Source organism: Ctenopharyngodon idella, chromosome 19, assembly GCF_019924925.1.
Source record: "Ctenopharyngodon idella isolate HZGC_01 chromosome 19, HZGC01, whole genome shotgun sequence".
NCBI classification, from domain to species: domain Eukaryota; kingdom Metazoa; phylum Chordata; class Actinopteri; order Cypriniformes; family Xenocyprididae; genus Ctenopharyngodon; species Ctenopharyngodon idella.
This window is the reverse complement of record NC_067238.1, coordinates 11,116,452-11,138,583: the sequence shown is the minus strand read 5'-3', so window position 1 is coordinate 11,138,583 and position 22,132 is coordinate 11,116,452. Positions and strand designations below refer to the sequence as shown.

The 22,132-nt window shown below is 35.9% G+C and overlaps 1 protein-coding gene and 1 long non-coding RNA gene across 2 annotated transcripts; one reads left to right on the top strand and one right to left on the bottom strand.

The window, feature by feature from the left end:
- Window positions 1-1,081: 1,081 nt before the first annotated feature.
- On the bottom strand, window positions 1,082-5,481 carry LOC127501232 (uncharacterized). The gene is made up of 4 exons (XR_007926561.1): window positions 5,045-5,481; window positions 4,265-4,304; window positions 4,121-4,162; window positions 1,082-1,904 (listed from the first exon to the last, which is right to left on the bottom strand). It is a non-coding gene; the product is annotated as an uncharacterized LOC127501232 (long non-coding RNA).
- Window positions 5,482-5,846: 365 nt separating this feature from the next.
- On the top strand, window positions 5,847-17,350 carry LOC127501507 (C3a anaphylatoxin chemotactic receptor-like). The gene is made up of 3 exons (XM_051873504.1): window positions 5,847-6,035; window positions 11,012-11,564; window positions 13,600-17,350. The coding sequence occupies exons 2-3, from the start codon at window positions 11,013-11,015 to the stop codon at window positions 14,110-14,112; spliced, it is 1,065 nt and encodes a 354-aa protein (XP_051729464.1). The 5' UTR covers window positions 5,847-6,035; window position 11,012; the 3' UTR covers window positions 14,113-17,350.
- Window positions 17,351-22,132: the final 4,782 nt, after the last annotated feature.

Sequence of the window (22,132 nt, the reverse complement as noted above, 5' to 3'; positions counted from 1 at the left end):
GTTGTTCTATCTTAATATTATAAAGCAACAAGAATATTTTTGTGCACCAAAAAAAACAAAATAACGACTTTTCAACAATATCTATATGGGCCGATTTCAAAACACTGCTTCAGAGCTTTACGAATCGAATCAGTGACTCGGAGCGCCAAAGTCACGTGATTTCAGCAGTTTAGCCATATGATAGGAGATCTGAATCATTAATTCGAAACAAAAGATTTATAAAGCTCAGAAGCTTCATTAAGCAGTGTTTTGAAATGAGTAAAAAAATGACATTTTCAGGTCATTATAGCTTAATTTGACATTTTGGTCATTTAAGTTATTACTTTTGACAATTAATTGCATAAATCAGTTCATTTTGACCTTAAACCATGTAACTATCTATTATCACCCACATTATTATGATATGTCAAACCACAGATTTTGAATTTTGTTCTGTAATACTAAATCTCAACAGTAAGTGGCAGCACAGTTCAACATTTAGATATTGATGCTCCTCCAGATATGTAGGGTAATACCAATTTCTCATATCTCAGTTTAAATTAGTTTCCATTAAGATGAAACCACATTCACCTAAAACAATCACTTATAATTCACCCAAAAATGAAAATTCTGTCACCATTTACTCACCCTCACATTGTTCTAAAACATGTATGTTGTACACGAGTTTCTTTGTTCTTTTGAGAAAAGAAGATATTTTGAAGAATGTTGGTAACCAAACAGTTACTGGTCCCCATTGACTTCAATAGTACTTTTTCATGGTTACCAACATTCTTCAAAATATCTTTTGAGTTCAACAGAACAAAGAAACTCATACAGGTTTGGAACAACTTGAGGATGAATAAATGATGACAGAATTTTCATTTTTGGATGAACTTTCCCTTTAACAAGAAGAAGGCATTTTTCAATGACCTGATACTAGTGGCTCTAATGCCATAACAATCAAGTTAGTTTTAGTGCATGGTATGCTAATAGTCTTAAGTATATAAACTGTATATATATATATATATATATATATTCTGTTTAAATATAAACAGAAACAGAATTCAAACCATTTTCATTTTCTGGTATGTGGTTGGAAACAAAAGGGGCGCCAGAAATATACAGGAAAATAACGGAAAATAAATCTGTAATTTTCCGGTAATAAAATACAGTTTATATAACCATAATTTTTCATAAAATCTTCTGTATTTTCTTTAGCTTTTTAACGTTTCATGAAAGACATTTACTTGTGTAAAATCAATAAAATTGCCTATATAAATTTGCCTTTTTATTTTATAAAAAGCCAAAAACAGTTTTAAAACTAGTAATGGTTTTAAAACAATTGCAGCAGTAAACTTAATATAACAATACAACAATTTGTTACAAACGAAAAAAAAAAAAGAGAAAAAGGAAAACAGTCGAATAATAATTAAACCGTCTGCGTTCAAAACCTGACCACTGGTCGACAGATGAATTACAAGGAGTCATTAAAAACAAAGCAGGAAAGAGTGAGTGTTCTCAAAGTCCATGTGACACTGATGAACATTTCTGTACAAGTGAATGGAGGGAGATTGGACTCCCTTCTGAAGAATGTTCTCCATGCATGCCTTTTATTCATAGTCTGCCATTTTGGTTCAAAGTGAAAGAACTTTTTGAACAATGGTGTCAAACTCAGGGATGGAGCAAAACTCTGCAGGACAGTGGCCCTCCAGGAACTAATTACACACACATGAACCAGCTAATCAATGTCTTCAGGATTGCTAGAACCTTCCAGGTAAGTGTTCTGGAGCGGGTTGGAGCACTTTGCAGGACAGTGGCCCCCCAGAAGCAGAGTTTGACACACATGCTGTGGACTGACCATCATCTGCTTTCTTGAAGTGCTCTTCTCAGCTTTCGATCCCTTGGGGTTTATCTTGAAAAGGCATCTGTCAAACAAACAACATGAGTAATGAAACAGACTCTACTGTATAACTCTGAATAAATTAACAGTAAAAATATCAGAATAGTGGAAAAGGGCACAGAGCATGTTTGTAGAGGGAATTTGCAAAAGAGACAGTGTTTATGCCAGAGGGTCTACGTCTACATTAACCCAGATACTTTTGCATATTTTTCACACTGAGATTTTTTATTTTTTTATTTCCTGAGAAAACATTATTATTTCTTACATTTTACAGTATGAGCAGGAAGATGATTTAAGAGTTTTCCAACATCTCAGTGTGAAAGAGAAACTTTTGGAAAATGCTAGAATGATAGTGTGGTCTGGGAACATATTAAAAATAAAACAATTAGGGCTGATCCGAATGCCATTTTTTGAGCTTCGAAGCTCGGTAGTAATCAACACCGAATATTCGAAGCTTTGGCAGGAGGAGGCTAAAGATATTCTTCTCTCTAATAAAGGCATGTGTAACGAGTAGAAACATGGTGTGGCCCCTTTAAGAGCTGCGCGCTCCCGGTTGAACTGTGTCGAACGACACGAGCGCCGCATGTATGCGGGTTATTTCTGTTTTTCTGTTGCTCATTTAAAGATATTTTCTTTATTAAGTAACGCTATAGACGGCATAACATTTGCGACGGACAGTTACACGTGTTTCATGGGGAATAAAGCGCCAGTTGTGAAATGTCAGTCGCCTCTGTTAAGTCTGTGTGGTATCAATAACTCAAGCTAAGTGAGCTAACGTTATCCCTATTTGCTCCGTAGACAAAGCGTTACAGCAGGATTCTCTGTGTCTGACTGCCTGTTTGCATTTTGATTATGTTGAGAACACGTTCAGAATTAATAAACTTTTAATAAACTACAGAACAGTGTGAGCCAGAAGCGGCGCACCTCACGCGGACAGGGCTTAAATGCTACGAGAACAGACACTGCACTAGTGATATAAAACACAGGTCTGTTAAGAGCAATACTTTTAAAAAGGTAGCCTAACATTTTTCTGACAAACAAATCACTCCCAAATCAAAAATTAGCAGCACAGTAATTACTGACACAGTAAAGGGTAGGCTATTTAAATAAAAAAATAAATGGTACGTATGGTAATAAATAAAGTACACGCTGTCCCAGTAAAATCTCACGTTTGAGTTTTAACAAGCTCCTATATTTCGCATTAGATTCATTTAGACTGATAATAACGGGTAAAAAGGCTATTACATTTTGTTTCTATTCTATTTTCCACAATGTCAAAGCAGCGCAGCTTAACCCAAAATACGAGCTTATGCAGTTGTGCGCTTCAGACAGAATACTCCAGTTGCAGGGAACACATTAGAGGGGTAAGAAGACAATTTATATTTATTAAGTATAAGAAGGTTGGGTTCCTTAAAATGTCCATCATATTAAAAACGGCTAGGCTATATAAGATAATTATAAAAAAAAGAGTATTGTATTGCTGGGTACAAGATGCTCAGGTAGTTGTAGGGCCCAAACTCAACAGTATCACCGAAAGTGGTGCTGTGGCTATTAACAATGATTTGGTCTAGAGGGTGACACGGGAGTGGATTTTCAAACCTCTCCCATCCCACTCCCACAAAAAAAAAAAAAAAATCCCATCCCATCCCAATCCCACAAAAAAACTGGGGGGAAATTCCATCCCGTCCTAATCCCAGAAAATTGACTCCCATTCCCTCCCACTCCCGTTTTGCGTTTTTTTTTTGGCCGGAATATTTTTTGGCCATCTCATAGACAAATGTCCTAATATTATTGCATATAGAAACAGCTGGCGACTCTGGTGAGATAGAATTAGCAAGATAATGTCTATATAGCAATAATAAATGTATGTGTATTTTCTTCATAAATTCTCCAGTACCGATAGCAGAACCGTTAACGTCAGAGCTTATCGATACACCAATTTAGCCACGGGGCCCATTTAATACCAGGTTTCGGTACTTACCTCTACCCACACCAAAGCAAACAGAAGAGCATAAAAAACAGGGCAACTAGAATTGAGTTCAAAATTAATTTTTTTGATTAGAGGCTGACATTTTTTTGGGAATCCCACGGGAAAATGTCAGCCTCTAATTTGGTCTACAGAAAACAAAGTACCCTTCCTGTTATTCATATTGAGAAGAGATCTGTAACTTTTTGTAAGAAACAAAACATAAAAACATAAATTCCAGCAATTATATTATCTTTAAATGGTGCAACTCTCACCTTTTCACCACACCTTTAATATCAGAAACTCACACAACTTATCTGCAGAGAGAGAGAGAGAGAGAGAGAGACTTTTTGTGAGAAATAAAACATAAAAACATAAATTATAGCAATTATATTATCTTTAAATGGTGCAACTCTCACCTTTTCACCACGCCTTTAATATCAGAAACATACAACTTATCTGCAGAGAGAGAGAGGGAGAGAGAAACATGGGACATGGGAGTGCATGGGACACATTCATTTACAAATCCATAATAATCTAATGAAATGTGCATTGAGTAATGGCTGATGAAAATTCAGCTTTGCATCACAGAAATAAATTACATTTTAAAGTATATTCAAATAGAAAACTATTATTTTAAATTGTATTAATATTTCACATTACTGTTTTTTTTTTTTCTGTATTTTTGATCAAATAAATGCAGGCTTGATGAGCATAGGGACTTCTTTCAAAAACGTCAAAAATACTAAGCCTAATGTTTCCAAACTTTTGACCGGTACTATATATATATATATATATATATAAATCATGTAGATTCGTGTATATCCCAAAAGTCGATTTTTTTCCCCCCTCAAAAAAATTATAAATCCACGCTATTCGTCGCCGGCTGTTTGGCAAAGTAAATTTTTCCCTCAGATGGAAAAATGGCAGTAAGGCCTACAGTGGAAACAAAATGCAACAGAAAGCCTAAACAAATTAGGGAGTAATGTTAGGACTTGGATAATGTCAAATACATAACAAAACTACACCTTACCGTCAACTGAGACCTAATTTTAGACATCATGAACATTTTAAATGATTAACGGCCCGCACCGTTTAAAACACACACAGTCACTGGTTTAACGACTCAGTCATTTGGACGGTTCAAAATGCTAGAAACAACATATAATAAAGAGAAGTTTAGAAAATGTGTATTTTACCTGCTTATTTTCGTTCACATCCATACGGCTGCAATACTAACGGTCGAGTGATTCCAGGCAGCTCCGCTGCTCTACTCACCGTGTGCTTTGAAGAGACTGTATCCATGCGCCGGGCGGGAATTCCTTCAGTTCAAATATTTAAATTCTTCATTGTTAAAATGTCCGCATATTTCAACAAAGAATGTATGAGTATATGATATTATAAGATGATATTGTGAGAAGAAATTCGTAAAGAAAAGAAACATTGAACGCAGTAGAACTACTTTGACAAGCGGAACAGTCAGAGTAGTGATGGGAAGTTCAATAAAAAAACGGAAATTTTGTTATTTAACAGTTACATGTTTTTCACATTATTTTACATGTATTATTTTATATGTAAATTTGCATTCAATTTCTGTAATTTTACGGAATTTTCAAAATACAGGAAAAATCTGTAAAATAAAACAGTAAAATTCTGTAAAATTACAGTGTTTTTGTTGTTGTTGTTGTTTTTACAGTGTAGCCTACATGTGAAACATTGTACACACTTAGGTGTTATTAGTATAGTAGTAGGCTAGTAGTATCAGTATTAGTATTGGTGCTATTCATTCTTTACTTTCAAAATTCAGAAAGAAATGGGATGTTTTGATATTGTCATGTGTCTTATCTACAATGTGTGCTTTATAAGTAATTTACATATGGTTTACCTCTCCCACAGGCACAATGGAGTAAACACACATAAGTTTCTGTGTTTGTTCGTGTGTATGTCTCCTCCCTCTTCCTGCTTGTCTCCTCTTTGTCTCTAGAGATTACAAAAAAGGGGAGAAAGCAGTTCAGAGAGAGGGAGAGCAGCTGGAAGTGATGTCAATGAACCCTTTGCCTGCACACCGAACATGACATCATAACACATACTCAGTCTCTGCTGGACACATTCACAATTTTCTATGCATTGGTGTTTCCTCAAAGACTAATTGTGCTGAGTAGTTCATTGAGCAAACCTTCATTAAGACAGGTAAGAACACCCACAATTTATAACAATTCAAAGTTGTTTATAAATCTTTATGAATAGTTTTTTTTTTTTTTTTTTTTTTTTTTTTTTTTATGCAGTTGTTATGATTTTTACTATCGTTTTCAGGTTGTGTGATAATTTTATTCCATTTTTGTATTTTATAATTATATATTATACATTTAATTAGATTTTTAATGAGAATTGTTACTGTTTTGTTTTGAACGATAAAAGAAGAAACACAACTAACTCTGACGCAAGACAACAGGTTTATTTTTCAAGAAGTATAATTGGGTTCCTTGCCGGAACATATTTAGTTTGACTAAATGCTAAACGTAATGGGAATACTGTAATAAGATCTTGTGACCTCTCATGATTCAGCACAGCAATTCAAAATATATAACTCCGGTTTTATATGCTGAAACCTCTTAGTTGCCAGACAACTCATATTTATCTTACTACATGGTGTAGCTCACAATACAAGCATGCACTTACACTTTGAACAGACTTATGATAAATTGCTCATGGCAGTGTACCAGAAAGACATCTTCACTTGTGCATGTTTGCTAACGTTAAGTGCAACAAGTCAAGATTGCAAGTTTTATGAAATGTTATCTGAGATGCTCTGGGGAGAAAAACAAACTGTATGCTTGAATCAGGTGCAAGAAGTTTATTTTTAAGATATGTAAGAATCTATGCAGCTGTTGCCATTTAAAAACATTGATTTCAATTCCGCTTCTGTATTTTGTTGAAGGTAAAAGGTTCAGAGTCCCCCCCCTCCACCCCTCTTTTTTTCCAGACAGATATTTTGAAACAGACTCTGAGTAAGAGCTGGGTGGCTTCTGTCATGTGAGAGCCCAAACTTTTACGTCTAGTTTAAACTGTATTTAAAATATATATAAATATTTAAACTATAATTTAAACTATATTTAAATATATTTTAATAACCACCCTGTAAATACACAAAGAAAATGTCTTGGGTGAATAAGGGAAAATAATTGTAGATGCTTATATTTGTGTACCCATATTTACTCATGTAGTTCTTGGGAATTCTTTGAACATACATACTTTACACATTACAGACTTTCATTGATGCCGAAAACTTAATTTTTTTAAGTTAACAAACTCAAAGATGAGTAGAGATTATTATTTTTTTTACTTTGTACTACACATACTAATTGAAATACTGAAAGAACAAACTCATAATCTTTATGGTTAAATGTTAGTTAGCAACAATACACTAACATGTGCTGACGTAACTATCAAAGAGCCCTTTGCTATTATATGTGCATAAATTGTTCCATTCTCGACCTAACCGCAGGCACTACTCTTCACCACAATGCTAACCCTACAAAACTTCAACATATCAGAAACAAAATAACAGAGCATTAAACAATAACACATCTCCCCTATATTAATCTTGTTCAAAAACACAAAAAATAACACTTCATTTCAACATTTATTCTCTTTACACTGTCTGTAAGGAGATCTAATAAATCTAATACCGCTAAATAATATTGGATTTTGAGTTCACATTAAAGGAACACTCCACTTTTTTTGAAAATAGGCTCATTTTCCAACTCCTCTAGAGTTAAACAGTTGAGTTTTACCTTTTTCGAATCCATTCAGCTGATCTCTGGGTCTGGTGGTACCACTTTTAGCATAGCTTAGCATAGTTCAATGAATCTGATTAGACCGTTAGCATCTTGCTCAAAAATGACCAAAGAGTTTCGATATTTTTCCTATTTAAAACTTGACTCTTCTGTAGTTACATTGTGTACCAAGACCGACGGAAAATGAAAAGTTGCGATTTTCTAGGCCAATATGGCTAGGAACTATACTCTCATTCTGGCGTAATAATCAAGGAACTTTGCTGCCGTACCATGGGTGCAGCAGGCGCAATGATATTACGCAGCGCCTGTGACCCCCTGCTTGCACAGGAAGCGTGCCTTGCAACCATGGAGACATTTGTGAGAGACTGCGTAATATCATTGCGCCTGCTGCACCCATGGTACGGCAGCAAAGTTCCTTGATTATTACCCCGGAATGAGAGTATAGTTCCTAGCCATATCGGCCTAGAAAATCGCAATTTTCATTTAGTACACGATGCAACTACAGAAGAGTCAAGTTTTAAATAGGAAAAATATCGAAACTCTTTGGTCATTTTTGAGCGAGATGCTAACGGTCTAATCAGATTCAATTAACTATGCTAAGCTATGCTAAAAGTGGTTCCGCCAGACCCGGAGATCGACTGAATGGATTCGAAAACGGTAAAACTCAACTGTTTAACTCTAGGGGAGTTGGAAAATGAGCCTATTTTCAAAAAAAGTGGAGTGTTCCTTTAAAGGGTTAGTTCACCCAGAAATGAAAATTATCCCATGATTTTCTCACCCTCAAGCTATCCTAGGTGTAGGTTTATAATGGTTGTGAATTGTTGTGGATTTGTTTGAACTGCGAGAGGCGTCTAAGCTACAATACTTCATCCTGCATCATCGCGTCAGAGGATTACTCATTTGGCGCAAGCCGACTTGCGCATACGGTCGTCCTCCGGAAGCTAGTCATTTGAATTTATAAAGTTTTAAATATAGATATTTTTCTTACAAAATTGCATCACTTCGCTTCAGAAGGCCTTTATTAACCCACTGGAGCTGTATGGATTACTTTTTTTATGAATGGATGCATTATTTTTTACTTCAAAATGCACGCGGCCCACCCATTCACAACCATTATAAACCTTGGAGGACTAAAGATATTTTTAAATATATCTCTGATTGTGTTCGTCTGAAAGAAGATAGTCATATATACCTAGGACGGCTTGAGGGTGAGTAAATCATGGGATAATTTTAATTTTTGGGTGAACTATCCCTTTGAGTACAACGAACTTTCAGTAGAATTTGAGTGAAACAAACTCATTTAATTTAATTAGTTTAAACTGTTTGGTTTTACAATGTAACTAACAAATTTATTTTGAAAAAACATTGTGGGAACAGTGATTTGCTAAATATTAAAATGTCCAGTTTTCTTGATGTGATTAGAATGTCATTTTAAAAGGTTACAATAATGCTAGTACAACATTCTCCTAGACTTATTTTTACTTACAATATAATATTCTTCAAACGTTTATTTCATATTCCAGGTACAAAAATAAGGATGTTCCGAAAATGTTGTTTTAAGGGCATTTTTTTTACATTATGAGAACATTCATCAAGTTTAAATAACATCATAAGGACAGTCTGAAAATGTTGTTTTTAGAACATTTTCTATCAACATAATGAGAATGCATATCAAATATTAAAGGGATAGTTCACCCAAAACTGAAAATTCTGTCATCATTTACTCACCCTCAAGTTGTTCCAAACCTGTACGAATAAGGTCTCATTTGTTAATATTAGTTAATCTATTAACTAACATGAGAAATACATTTGTTACAGTATTTATTAATCTTTGTTAATGTTAGTTAGTACAAAATATGTACTGTTTGTTCATGTTAGTTCATAGTGCATTATTTGGTGGCCGAGAGAGCTCAACACACTGCAACTGAAGAAAACACAAGCAAATAGAAAAAACTCTAGCAAATTAAGAAAACAACTTCATCAGTTTGACAACACATGCTGCAAATACTCACAATGCAACCAAACACAGAAATGCACTGCAACTAAATACAGAAACGGGTTGCAAAAGTTCACAATGCACCCAAATACAGAAATGGGCTGCAAATAGCTCAACACGCTGCAACTGAAGAAAACACATGCAAATAGAAAAAACTCCAGCAAATTAAGACAACGTGTTGTCATCAGTTTGACAACACGTGCTGCAAATGCAACCAAATACAGAAAAGTGCTGCAAATATCAGAGACCACAACGGAGATGTGTCAATGGGAGCCAACAAGTGGTGAACCTGGCTGGGACATGCTTATTGTTCAACGTCTACCAGTCAGCGGTGTTGTTGATGAGTTTTTTGTTTATTTTAACATCCCGATCGTATGTGATTTGTAAGTATTTGCAGCACGTTTCTATATTTGGGTGCGTTGTGAACTTTTGCAGCACATTTCTGTATTTGGTTGCGTTGTGAATATTTGCAGCACGCTTCTGTATTTGGTCGCAGCGCATTTCTGTATATGGGTGCGTTGTGAACTTTTGCAGCATGTTTCTGTATTTGGGTGTGTTGTGAATATTTGCAGCACGTTTCTGTATTTGGTTGCGTTCTGAGTATTTGCACCATGTGCTGTCAAACTGATGAAGATGTTTTCTTAATTTTCTGGTGTTTTTTTTATTTGCATGTGTTTTCTTCAGTTGCAGTACGTTGAGCTCTCTCGGCCACCGTAGCATTAACTAATGTTATCAAATACAACATTTGATTTTGATAATGTATTAGTAAATGCTGAAATTGACATTAAGATTAATAAATGCTGTAGAAGTATTGTTCATTCTTAGTTTATGTTAACTAATGAAACCTTAATGTACCATTGTTACCATTTTTTTCTTCTTCTGCTGAACACAAAAGAAGATATTCTGAAGAATGTTGGTAACCAAACAGTTGATGGGCCCCATTGACTTCCATAGTATTTTTTTGTTCCACACAATGGAAGTCAATGGGGCCCATCAACTGTCTGGTCTGGTTACCGACATTCTTCAAAATATCTTCTTTTGTGTTCATCAGAAGAAAGAAATTCATACAGGTTTGGAACAACTTGAGGGTGAATAAATGATTGCAGAATTTTCATTTTTGGGTGAACTATCCCTTTTAATAATGTTATAAGAATGTTCTATAAATGTTATTTATCTTAACAGTTACATAACTTTTACAAAACGTTAATGAAAATTAAATGTAACGTCCCCTGTTAGCTGGATTAAAGCTTATCATTAACATATTACCTGTACATGCATTCTGGAAATTGAACCAGTGACATTGCTGCTAATCTATCTATCTATCTATCTATCTATCTATCTATATACACACAAAACTTTTATTTGTCTCACAGAATGGCCTTCAATACAACTATTCTTTTGCACTCTCACTTGGACGTCTCAACCCACTCTGAGAAAACTACAGTGGATATTGATGCCATTATGGATAATATTACTATTGTCCTCTACACCATTACCATTATCTTTGGCATAACCGGGAACTCTGTGGTGATCTGGGTGGCTGGTATCCGTCTGAAGCCCAACGTCACTAACATTTGGTTGGTCAATCTGGCTGTAGCTGACCTGATCTTCTGCCTGACAAGAGTCACTTCACTCATCAAAAAACTTTTCTATGACCACTGGCCTTTTGGAGTCTTTCTCTGCAAGTTCAATGGCTTCTTCAAGTACGCCAACATGTTCTGCAGTGTTTTTCTTCTGGCTGTCATCAGTGTGGATCGAGCGCTCTGCGTCTGGTGCCCAGTGTTCACTAGGAAACGACGGACGTTATGTGCTACTCGTGTGATCAGTGTGGGAGTTTGGATTTTGGCGGTGATCTTTAGTTCACCGTACTTTGTGTACCGGCAGGTCTACCTTGGTGACAACAACTTGACCAAGTGCTCACTGGAGGTCAGAACAACTTCTGTGTGAAAATTGTTTTTTCTAAATTTCTAAATTGTTTCCAATTATCAACTCTAAACTATCTTGAATACTAAAAAAAATCACTTTCTAAGCAGACAAAACAGGTAAAAATATAAGGCTTAAAGAAATAATTCACCCAAAAATGTAAATTCTGTCATATTTACTCACCCTGTCAATCATTTAATCACCATCATTCTAGGAACGTTTGACTTTATGTATTAATTTTATTTCCGTATGACTTAGTTTTACAACTAAACACTTTGGGATGATAAAATAATGGCATTTGTGTGTGTGTGTGTGTGTGTGTGTGTGTGTGTGTGCAGTGAACTAACCCTTTAAATACAGTGCTCAGCATAAATGAGTACACCCCTTTTGAAAGCAACATTTTAAACAATATTTCAATGAACACAAAAACAATTTACAAAATGTTGACAAGACTAAGTTTTATATAACATCTGTTTAACTTATAACATGAAAGTAAGGTTAATAAAATAACTTAGAGAACAAAATTTTCAGTTTTACTCAAATTAGGGTGATGCAAAAATGAGTACACCCCACTAAAAGTCTCTGGAGCAAAGCTATATTTTAGACTACAAATGTCTAATTTAACAAGAATTCAACCACAGGTGAGTCTAATTATTCATTACACAGGTGTCCAGCAGACAGTTGACTATAAAAGGGTGTTAAAACCACTTCCCATTTCATGCTGTCAGCAATGGCACCACATGGAAGGGAAATGTCACAAGAAAATAATTTCTTTACACCAGAAAGGTGAAGGCTACAAGAAGATCAGCAAAGCTTTACTCTGAGTCATCAGTCAGAATACTGTAGCAAAAGTGGTAGAAAAATTTAAAAAAGATGGAACTGCAACCATCTCACAGAGACGTCCAGGTCGTCCACAGAAGTTAACACCTCGACCGGAGCGTCTTCTGATGAGAAGAGTTTGAAGAAAATCGGCATGCAAGTTCACTGCAGTTATCTAAAGAAGTAGAAAGCCAAACTGGGGTGACTATTTCCCGTGACACAATACAGCGTACACTGCAGAGGAATGGCATGCATGGGTGCTGTCCACGAAAGAAGCCTTTCCTAAAGCCCAGGCACAAAAAAAGCCCGCCCGCCAGGGCCCATGCTGACAAAGATGAAGACTACTGGGCCTCTATACTCTAGAGTGATGAGACCAAGATAAATGTTTTTGGAACTGATGGCTTCAAAACTGTATGGAGTCACAAAGGTGAGGAATACAAAGAAAAATGCATGGTGCCTACAGTGAAACGTGGTGGTGGCAGTGTCCTTATGTGGGGCTGCATGAGTGCTGCTGGTGTCGGGGAGCTGCATTTCATTGATGGCATCATGAATTCACTGATGTACTGCTCTATACTGAAAGAGAAGATGCTACCATCACTCCGTGCCCTTGGTCATCGTACACTTTTCCAACATGACAATGATCCTAAACACACATCTAAGGCCACTGTTGGGTTTCTGAAGAAGAACAGGGTGAAAGTGATTCATTGGCTCCTGATCTGAACCCAATCGAACACCTATCGGTAAGAGACAAGTTGAGCATCACTCTCCATCCAGCATCCAGTCTCTAAAAGAGGTCTTTCTTGAAGAATGGAAAATGATAGATGTTGCAAAATGTCGCCAACTTGTTCATTCCGTGCCTAGAAGACTTGGTGCTTTCATTAAAAATTATGGAAGCCATACAAAGTACTAGATGTAGTAGTTTTTGTTGTGGGGTGTACTCATTTTTGCATCACCCTACTCTGAGTAAAACTGAAAAATGTGTAATCTAAGTTATATTATTAACCTTACTTTCATGTTATAAGTTAAACAGATGTTATATAAAACTTAGTCTTGTCAACATTTTGTAAATTGTTTTTGTGTTCATTGAGATATTGTTTAAAATGTTACTTTTCAAAGGGGGTGTACTCATTTACGCTGAGCACTGTATGTACTTCCTTTTAGCATAGTAAACGAGGATTAATTTATCAACCTTCTGAAATCTGATTAATACTTTGTGCAGGTGAAAGAAGCATCAAAGGGTGACAACACAGCAAAGAATGCCTTATACAGCATTCGCTTCTTGTGTGGATTCCTGTTGCCCTTCCTGGTCATCCTGTGCTGTTACATTCTAGCTGCTGCTGGAATACGCAGAACAAGGTTTTCTGGCAAATCAAGGCCTCTCCGGATTCTCGCTGCACTGGTCTGTGCCTTTTTCTTTTGTTGGGGACCCTACCACTGCCTACTCCTCGCCAAGATGGTGGACAAGAAGAGCCATGCAGTCAAAGTGGGTCTTCCCATTGCTAAGGGCTTCGCGTATTTCAACAGCTGCGTGAACCCGCTGCTGTACTTCTGCATGGGACTGAATATTAGGCAAAGCTTCAGACAAAGCCTATCGAGTATTTATCGCAGAGCATTAATGGAAGAAGGACACACTGTGCAATCCCAGGAAGGCACTGCTGAAGAAAGCTCTAATTCCATTCCAAAGACTACAGGGTTAGTTCGAGGTAGACCCAAGGGCATGAGTAAAGTTTAAAAGAGCTTTATTGTAATGTTACTTTAGTTTTTTTTAGCAGTGGCGGTCTAACTGATTAAATCAAAATGTGACCCTGGACCACAAAACCAGTCATAATGGTAAATTTTAAAGCTGAATAAATAAGCTCCCCATTGATGTATGGCTTGTTTGGATAGGACTATATTTGGCCGAGATACAACTATTTGAAAATCTGGAATCTGAGGGTGCGAAAAAAAAATCGCCTTTAAAATTGTCCAAATGAAGTCCTTAGCAATGCATATCCACTCACAAAAATAATTTTTTGATATATTTACGGTGGGAAATTTACAAAATATCTTCATGGAACATGATGTTTACTTATATCCACAAATAGCACAGACCACAATTAGGATATATACTATATCCTAATGATTTTTGGCATAAAAGAAAAATTATAATTTTGACCCATACAATGTATTGTGTGACATATACCCGTGCGACTTATGACTGGTTTTGTGGTCCAGGGTGACAAATGTGAAAAATCAAGATTTTTTGCTGACAATTATGCTCCTTTATATTGTAAAATAATCTTTAGAATTTTATAAGAGAAAAAAAATCAGTAAGAGTAAAATCAATCATGTATATATGAAGTGTGATCTTGATAACTAGCTTTCATAATTTAACACTTTTGTAGGGAAATGATATATGCTTTTGTACATGATAAACTGTTTAGATTTAGAAACAGTGTTTCACAAATCTGCTTCTGTGACCTCTTAGCGTTAACATGCAAGCCACTGTTTACCAGATAATATATTTCCTCGCTATGAAGCCTATAAATTGTGGTCAGGTTTCCTGAGAAAATCTCTTGATTTAGAGTTTCGTGTAGTTCACTTCTGCCTTACGTATAAGAGTGCAAGAAACATAGACTTGTGTTCCTCTTTTCTGATCAAGACATCCTGCTTACTTCAATGAATGAAATTCGATAATTCTATTTAACAATATTATGCTGTTTTATCTATTCTTGATTATTTAGGCATTTACTAAATTGTTAAATCTAAATGCCGCAAAAACACATTATCTTTTTGATATTCAAACCAACATAAAATTGAAGCGTGTTTCTACATTAGCCCTAAACGGACAAACTGCTCATTGCTTGACTGGCTACTCTCTGCTGTCTCAGACAATGACATCTTTGTCCTGTGTCGGCAACTGTAGCAATTCGCAACCTCACCCCTAGATGCCGCTAAAATTTACACACTGAACCTTTAAATGCATTTTTGAGGAAGCTCAGCCTCCCCATATTATCTTCTCCGATAGACCCACATTATCATGATTATCTTCTCTGATGACTAAGGAGTCATTTTACATGACAGTTTTCAGCTAAAAACTGAACTTTTTATGCATCTTGGTCATTCATTTACACGACAACAGCGTTTGGGGGCCTGAAAACGCAAACTACTTGTAAACTACAAAAACGCAAATTTTTTAAAACAGTGATGTCATGCGCACGTGTATTACTTGTTTAGTCTATAGGCATGTGGTGTTACTTTACAAAGTGAAATCGCCAACTACTGGCCTGGCATGCAGAATACAGCGTTTTTAGTCGTTTTCACGTATCTGTGTACACTGTAAGCACGAACAGTACTACTAACTCATAAAGATTGAGTACGCTGCTATTAAAGTCTGTTAAATCATTGATGCAACTTAAAACAATGACATTTTCTGAATGAGGAGTTTTATTTTTGTGTAGCTCAACATTTTTGAGTAAACCCTTATACTTAAATTATTATTTTTAGTTTACTGAGCGATATAAAGTGATGTCACCCATGTCACGTCGTTGCCGATGTTACCGGCGTAACCGACGTTATCAGAAGAATCCATTCAACATCAAACTGAGTTGCAGCAGATTTCAAGTTCCCAACATGCTTTGCGTCACACTCTGTAAGGGAGAATAAATGTTGAAATTGAGTGGTATTTTGTGTGTTTTTGCACAAGATTAATACAGGGGAAGATGTGTTATTGTTTAATGTTCTGTTATTTTGATATTTAAATGTGTTTCTGTGATGTTGAAATTTTGTAGGGTTACCACCGTGGTGAAGAGCAGTGCCTGTGGTTAGGTTGAGAATGGGCTGTGAAACATCAAGGCTACCTATATGGCATGTTAATGCAAGTAAATGATAGTTTCTTTGATGGTTACATTAGTGCATACTGGTGTGCTGTTGCTAACTAACACTTAACTGTAAAGATTAGGTATTGGTTTATTCAATATTTCAATTAGATTGTAATTACAAAAAATAATATATATTTTTTTAGGTTCTACTAAAATAATCTTTGAGTTGTTTACTTAAATGTTTTGAGTAATCTGAATTTATTGGGTTTTACAACCACTGCAACAAAATAATTGAAAAATAAGAAACATTACGTATAGTTTTAAATACAGTGGACTTAAACATTAAATAAAACTAAAATTTAAAAATTTCAGTTTGACTTAATTGTTATTTATAATTATTCTTTACTTAAAAGATTTGAGTTGCTTTACTTACATTTTTTGAGGTGTCTACAATACAGAACTTATCGGATTTACAGTGTATACGGGGATCGTTTTGACAACATTGGCATCTGTACACAAACCTTTTCAAAAATGCAAAGGAAAAACATTTCCACTTTTAGTACATCACGTGTAAACATACCCTTATGGTATGATATATTTTTTTCAAAAGAGTGATAATCATAGAAGTGTCGCTTTGTTGGTCATCCTATGTGTCTTTTTATAGTAGAGAAAATGAAACATGCCTATATTGATGCCCTCTTTTTTTAGTCTCTTGCCACTTCCTCTACACCAATGAAACATGCAGAGTTTTCTGCAACTGCACTGCTGTGGATTTTTCTTTATTTCTCTTTTCCTATAATGACCTGAGTGTAGTTGTGACTGCAGTCTGATTTTAGTCTAATTTTCTTTCAAATTTTGTCCCATATAAGTCACCAGAATGTTTTGTTTACTGGGTGGCAAAACCATTTTAAAAATGTCAGCCAGTTTCCACTGGTGGTTGAAAACCTAAAAGTAAACAATAATCAGCATTGTTTCTCCAAAGAGTTTCATAATGACTGCAACACAACTTATTGAGCTGAACTTGCAGTAGAGTAAGTGAAGTTTCAGTTTAACAAGCAGCAATGCTTTCTCAATGTTGTCACTGGTCTTAAGGAAAGTGTTGTTGTCTTAATTTCCATTCCCATTTTCACATTGCATATTCACTGCTTTTAATAAAGTTGTTGATACTGATATGTTGATATCAAACTGTATCAGAAACATCTTTCTACAATTGTTTTGTGTTATGATAGATAACAGTACAGCAGTGGTTTTCAACTGGTGAGTTGTGGCACGAAAATGGGTCACTGATCTTTTTTTTTTTTTTTTTTTTTTTTTCAATTGAACCACATTGAAAAACAATGCAAAATGCAAGTAAGGCCTAATAAGTAATTATTTACAGAATTATATTACAGCACCAGCTTTTGTGGCTTAAATAAAACATTCATTACAACAATAAAAATTAGTATTATTATTTTTTTTTACTCTCTGGAGATTTTAGATGTTATGGGGGAGCTGTCAGAAGAGGTGAACAGAGAACTCAAATGCTGAGGGTTCATGAAACAGAGTTTATTTGAACATTTTGAGGGGAAAAAACAACCTCCAAAATGAAGTGACACATAACAAAATATGTGACCCTGGACCACAAAACCAGCCGTAAGTCGCACGGGTACATTAGTAGCATTTGCCAACAATACATTGTATGGGTCAAAATTATAGATCTTTCTTTTATGCCAAAAATCATTAGGATATTAAGTAAAGATCATATTCCATGAAGAAATTTTGTAAATTTCCTACCGTAAATATATCAAAAATGTATTTTTGTGAGTGGATATGCATTGCTAAGGACTTCATTTGGACAACTTTAAAGGAGATTTTCTCAATATTTTATTTTTTTTCACCCTCAGATTCCAGATTTTCAAATAGTTCTATCTTGGCCAAATATTGCCCTATCCTAACAAACCATACATCAATGGAAAGCTTATTTATTCAGCTTTCAGATGATGTATAAATTCAATCAATTCAAAAAATTGACTTTGGCTGGTTTTGTGGTCCAGGGTCACATATATGGGAGCTCCAGAGCTGTCCATACAGCCACCAGCAGACACACAGGCTGTGGAGACCATGCAAAATGCAGAGCCCAACGGACGGGGAACGAGACGAGACTGAGAACAGCGAGAGAACGACCAGCTGTGTAACTCCTTGTCTAAGCGTCCTGGGCACAGCAGCAAAAAGAGGCAGGCTAAGACAAAAATAACACACAGAACAGTTCCAAGAACACATGAGACGAAGCACGAATGATCTACTGACAACAAGGGGCAGAAAAAGCAGAATAAGTCAAACGGGAACAAAGACAGGTGAGGGCAATCAGCTCGTAATCCGCACGTACCCGCGATGCTTCCGCTGCAAAGTCAGCGCTCATTGCCCAGGCCACGAGCTGCAGAAAAGGACAGGACAAACACAGACAACAGGGGAAGACGATGATGCACCCTGAACCATGACAGGAGCTTTACACAACCGTTTGAAGCTATTTGGATAGCACAGGGTGGAGGGTGACGTCACTGTCCGAAATATAGAGGGGATACAGTGTTTCATTCGTTTTACTATTCAGCAATTATTGTAATTGGCTTGATTACACAAGTTTAATTTCTCACCTATTCATTTGTATTACTTACAGGCTTAATTATGAAGTTTTTTAATCTGAAACAGCACTGTGTAGAGAGACTGAAATACAACAGTCAGAAATCCCCTGACACAAGTCAAAGCCTCCTGACAAAAGCAAAGAGGAAGAAAGAACTTCTGTTTATGTCTCTCTCTCTCTCTCTCTCTCTCTCTCTCTCTCTCTCTCTTATGTTTCTTATTTCCCTTTGTCCTTCCTAATTTGTACTCTTTAATTACACTTACAGAACTGGAGATTTTTAATATCCTCATGCATGATATAAAACATGTATAAACCTTGAGGCTAAGCTGTGATGGTACATTACTTTTTCAATGTTTTTTTGTAAATACAGAAATGAGTCACAGAGAATAAAAAATACCCTGACGCATGTAGATGAGGCTCTACTATTTTGTACTATTTTTTTTTTTTACTATATTTTTCTACTATTTTTTTGTACTGTTAGTGTCATTTTATTCATAATCAGCTTTAATAAGATGTTAAACATTAACATCTAATGTGGCCTTCGGAGAAAGTCTGAAGAGGAAGTGAATTTTCACAACAGTGTTTTGTGTGGTCATTTCTGCACGCACGCATGCACGCACACACACACACAACCCCCCCTTCCCCATCACAAAAAACTTTCAGCATTTTTACATTTCCAAAAAAAAAAAAAAAAACTTAATTCCATGTGATTTATAAACTATTTTCCTCATGGGGACCAAAAAAAAAAAAAAAGACATTTGGTCCCCATAATGTAAGGAAAACCAGGACCACACACATACACACACACTTCCACAAACACTGGATATTTCTATCCTGTATATCCTGGAATAAATGAACCCTGGAAAGCAAACATTAGTCATTCTTCTCAGTTGAACAAAGATAGAGACATGGATACGCACACACAGTATTTACCACAGGGTGTATTACACTTGACTATAAATTAAGCAAATAAGGAACCACAAGCTTTCACTAATGACCTCGCTCAGAAACAAAAAGTATAGATGAAGCCATGCAAAAAAATTTAAAATAACCCATAGATCCTAACAGGGCCAAGCAAAACTTGACGCATATAACTCAGTGTTTTTCACCCACCTGCCAGAATGTTTTAGATGTCTTACTAATTAAAACACTTGATTCAACTCACCACCTTCTTAGCATGTTGAATAGGGAGACATCGGAAACCCAAAGACTGGAGCTGAGAAACACTGATGTATTAAAGTGTAAACTCATATGTAAAGCAGTCAACATTTCAATCAAGTTTTTTACATGACCTTTGGGGTATGTTGATATGAAGTTGATGACAGACAGTGGTGAAACAACTGATGGCTTATTTAGATAAAAGCATGAGACATAATGTTTTGCAGATCCAAACACTGATCTGAAACTGTACATTCTCAAAAAAAAAAAAAAAAAGGTTCCAAAAATTTGGTTTTCACAGCAATGCCTCAAAGAAACTTTCAGTGAACTAAAAAAATGGTCTTAGTGTGAAGAACATTTTAATAATCTAAAGATTTTTTCCCCCATTATTAAGAACCTTTTGTGCAATAGAAAAGTTCCATGGATGTTAAAGATGTTTCATGAAACCATCAATGCCAATAAAGAACCATTATTTTTTCCACTGCCTGTGTAGTTCCATTGCCTTACCACCAGAGGACCACTTCTACTAAATTTTCATGTCACTCATTTGAAATATATGTATGTAACATAATCATTATGAAATCTTGACTGTGAGCCTACAATTCTGACTGATTTACTTTCTGTTATTATTTTACATTTACATTAAATCATTTAGCAGATGCTTTTATCCAAAGTGACTTACAAATGAGGAGAATAGAAGCAGTTAAACCATTAAAAGGAAACAATATTTGCTGTGACAAGTCCCAGTTAGTCTAACACAGTACACATTGCAAGTTTATATATATATAGAAGGCGTTAGTATTAATGGGTCAAGTGTTGATGAAAAAGATGGCTTTAGCCAGTGAAAATGGTCTTGAGAATCTTTTGCTAGGCAGGTCATTCCACCAGCAGGGAACAGTCAAGGTAAAGGTCTGTGAAAGTGATTTTGTGCCTCTTCTGGATGGCACCACAGTGTGCCATTCATTTGCAGAACACAAGCTTCTGGACGGCACATATAGAGCCAGCAGTTGTTCTGTATGTAGGCAAACATCAGTGTCTTGAATTTCATGTGAGCGGCTATTGGCAACCAGCGCAAATTTTTGAAGAGAGGTGTGACGTGCGCTCTCTTTGGCTCATTAAAAAACACTCTTGTTGCCGCATTCTGGATCAGTTGCAGAGGTTTGACTGTACATGCTGGAAGGCCTGCCAAGAGAGCATTACAATAGTCCAGCCTGGATAGAACAAGAGCTTGGACAAGGAATTGTGTAACATGCTCAGATAGGAAGGGACTGATCTTCTTAATGTTGTATTAGGCAAATCTGCAGGACTGGGCAGATCTAGCAATGTGGTCTTTGAAGTTTAACTGATCATCAATTAAAACTCCAAGATTCCTGGCTGTCCTGGAAGGAGTTATGGTTGATGAGCCTAGCTGAATGGGTTGGCCGAACCACAAGCAGTTCTGTCTTGGCAAAGTTGAGTTGCAGGTGATGGTCTTTCATCCAGCAAGAAATGTCTGTCAGACAGGTAGAGTTGTGAGCAGCTACCCTTGGATCATCCAGCTGGAATGAGAGGTCGAGTTGTGTGCCCGGATAGCAATGATAGGAAAAGCCATGTTTTTGAATGACAGAATCTAGCAATGTCATGTACATGGAGAAGAGAAGTGGTCAAAGGACTGAGCCCTGAGGCACCCCAGTAGCTAGATGTGACACCCTGAAGGACCTACCTGCACTGTTAAAAATTGTCCCGTTAAAAAACAGTAAGTAACTGGCAGCACGGTTGCCAGCAAGTTACTGTTAAATTAACAGTGTCTTGCTGTTGTTGAAATTTACAGTTTGTTACTGTTTTTGTAAATACAGCATAAAGCTGTTATTTTCTACATTAACAGTAAATTACTGTCAAAAGCATTAACAGTTAATTAATGTTTATTTGCACTTTTTAACTGTAAGCTACAAATATGTTGTTATATTGAGAAATGGACTGCTAAGAAAAAAAGGTGGAATTATTTTTCTAGATTTTATGAATTACCCCTTAGAAGTCTTGCTTTAAAACCATGTTTTAATACAATGTACAAATATATCCTTTGAAACATTAAACATTTAACACAATGCAGTGTAACTTCAAAATGTGCTTTATTAAAACTTTGAAAAACTTGAAAAAAAAAAAAAGCCACTTTAATCACAAAATATTCTCAAAATTAG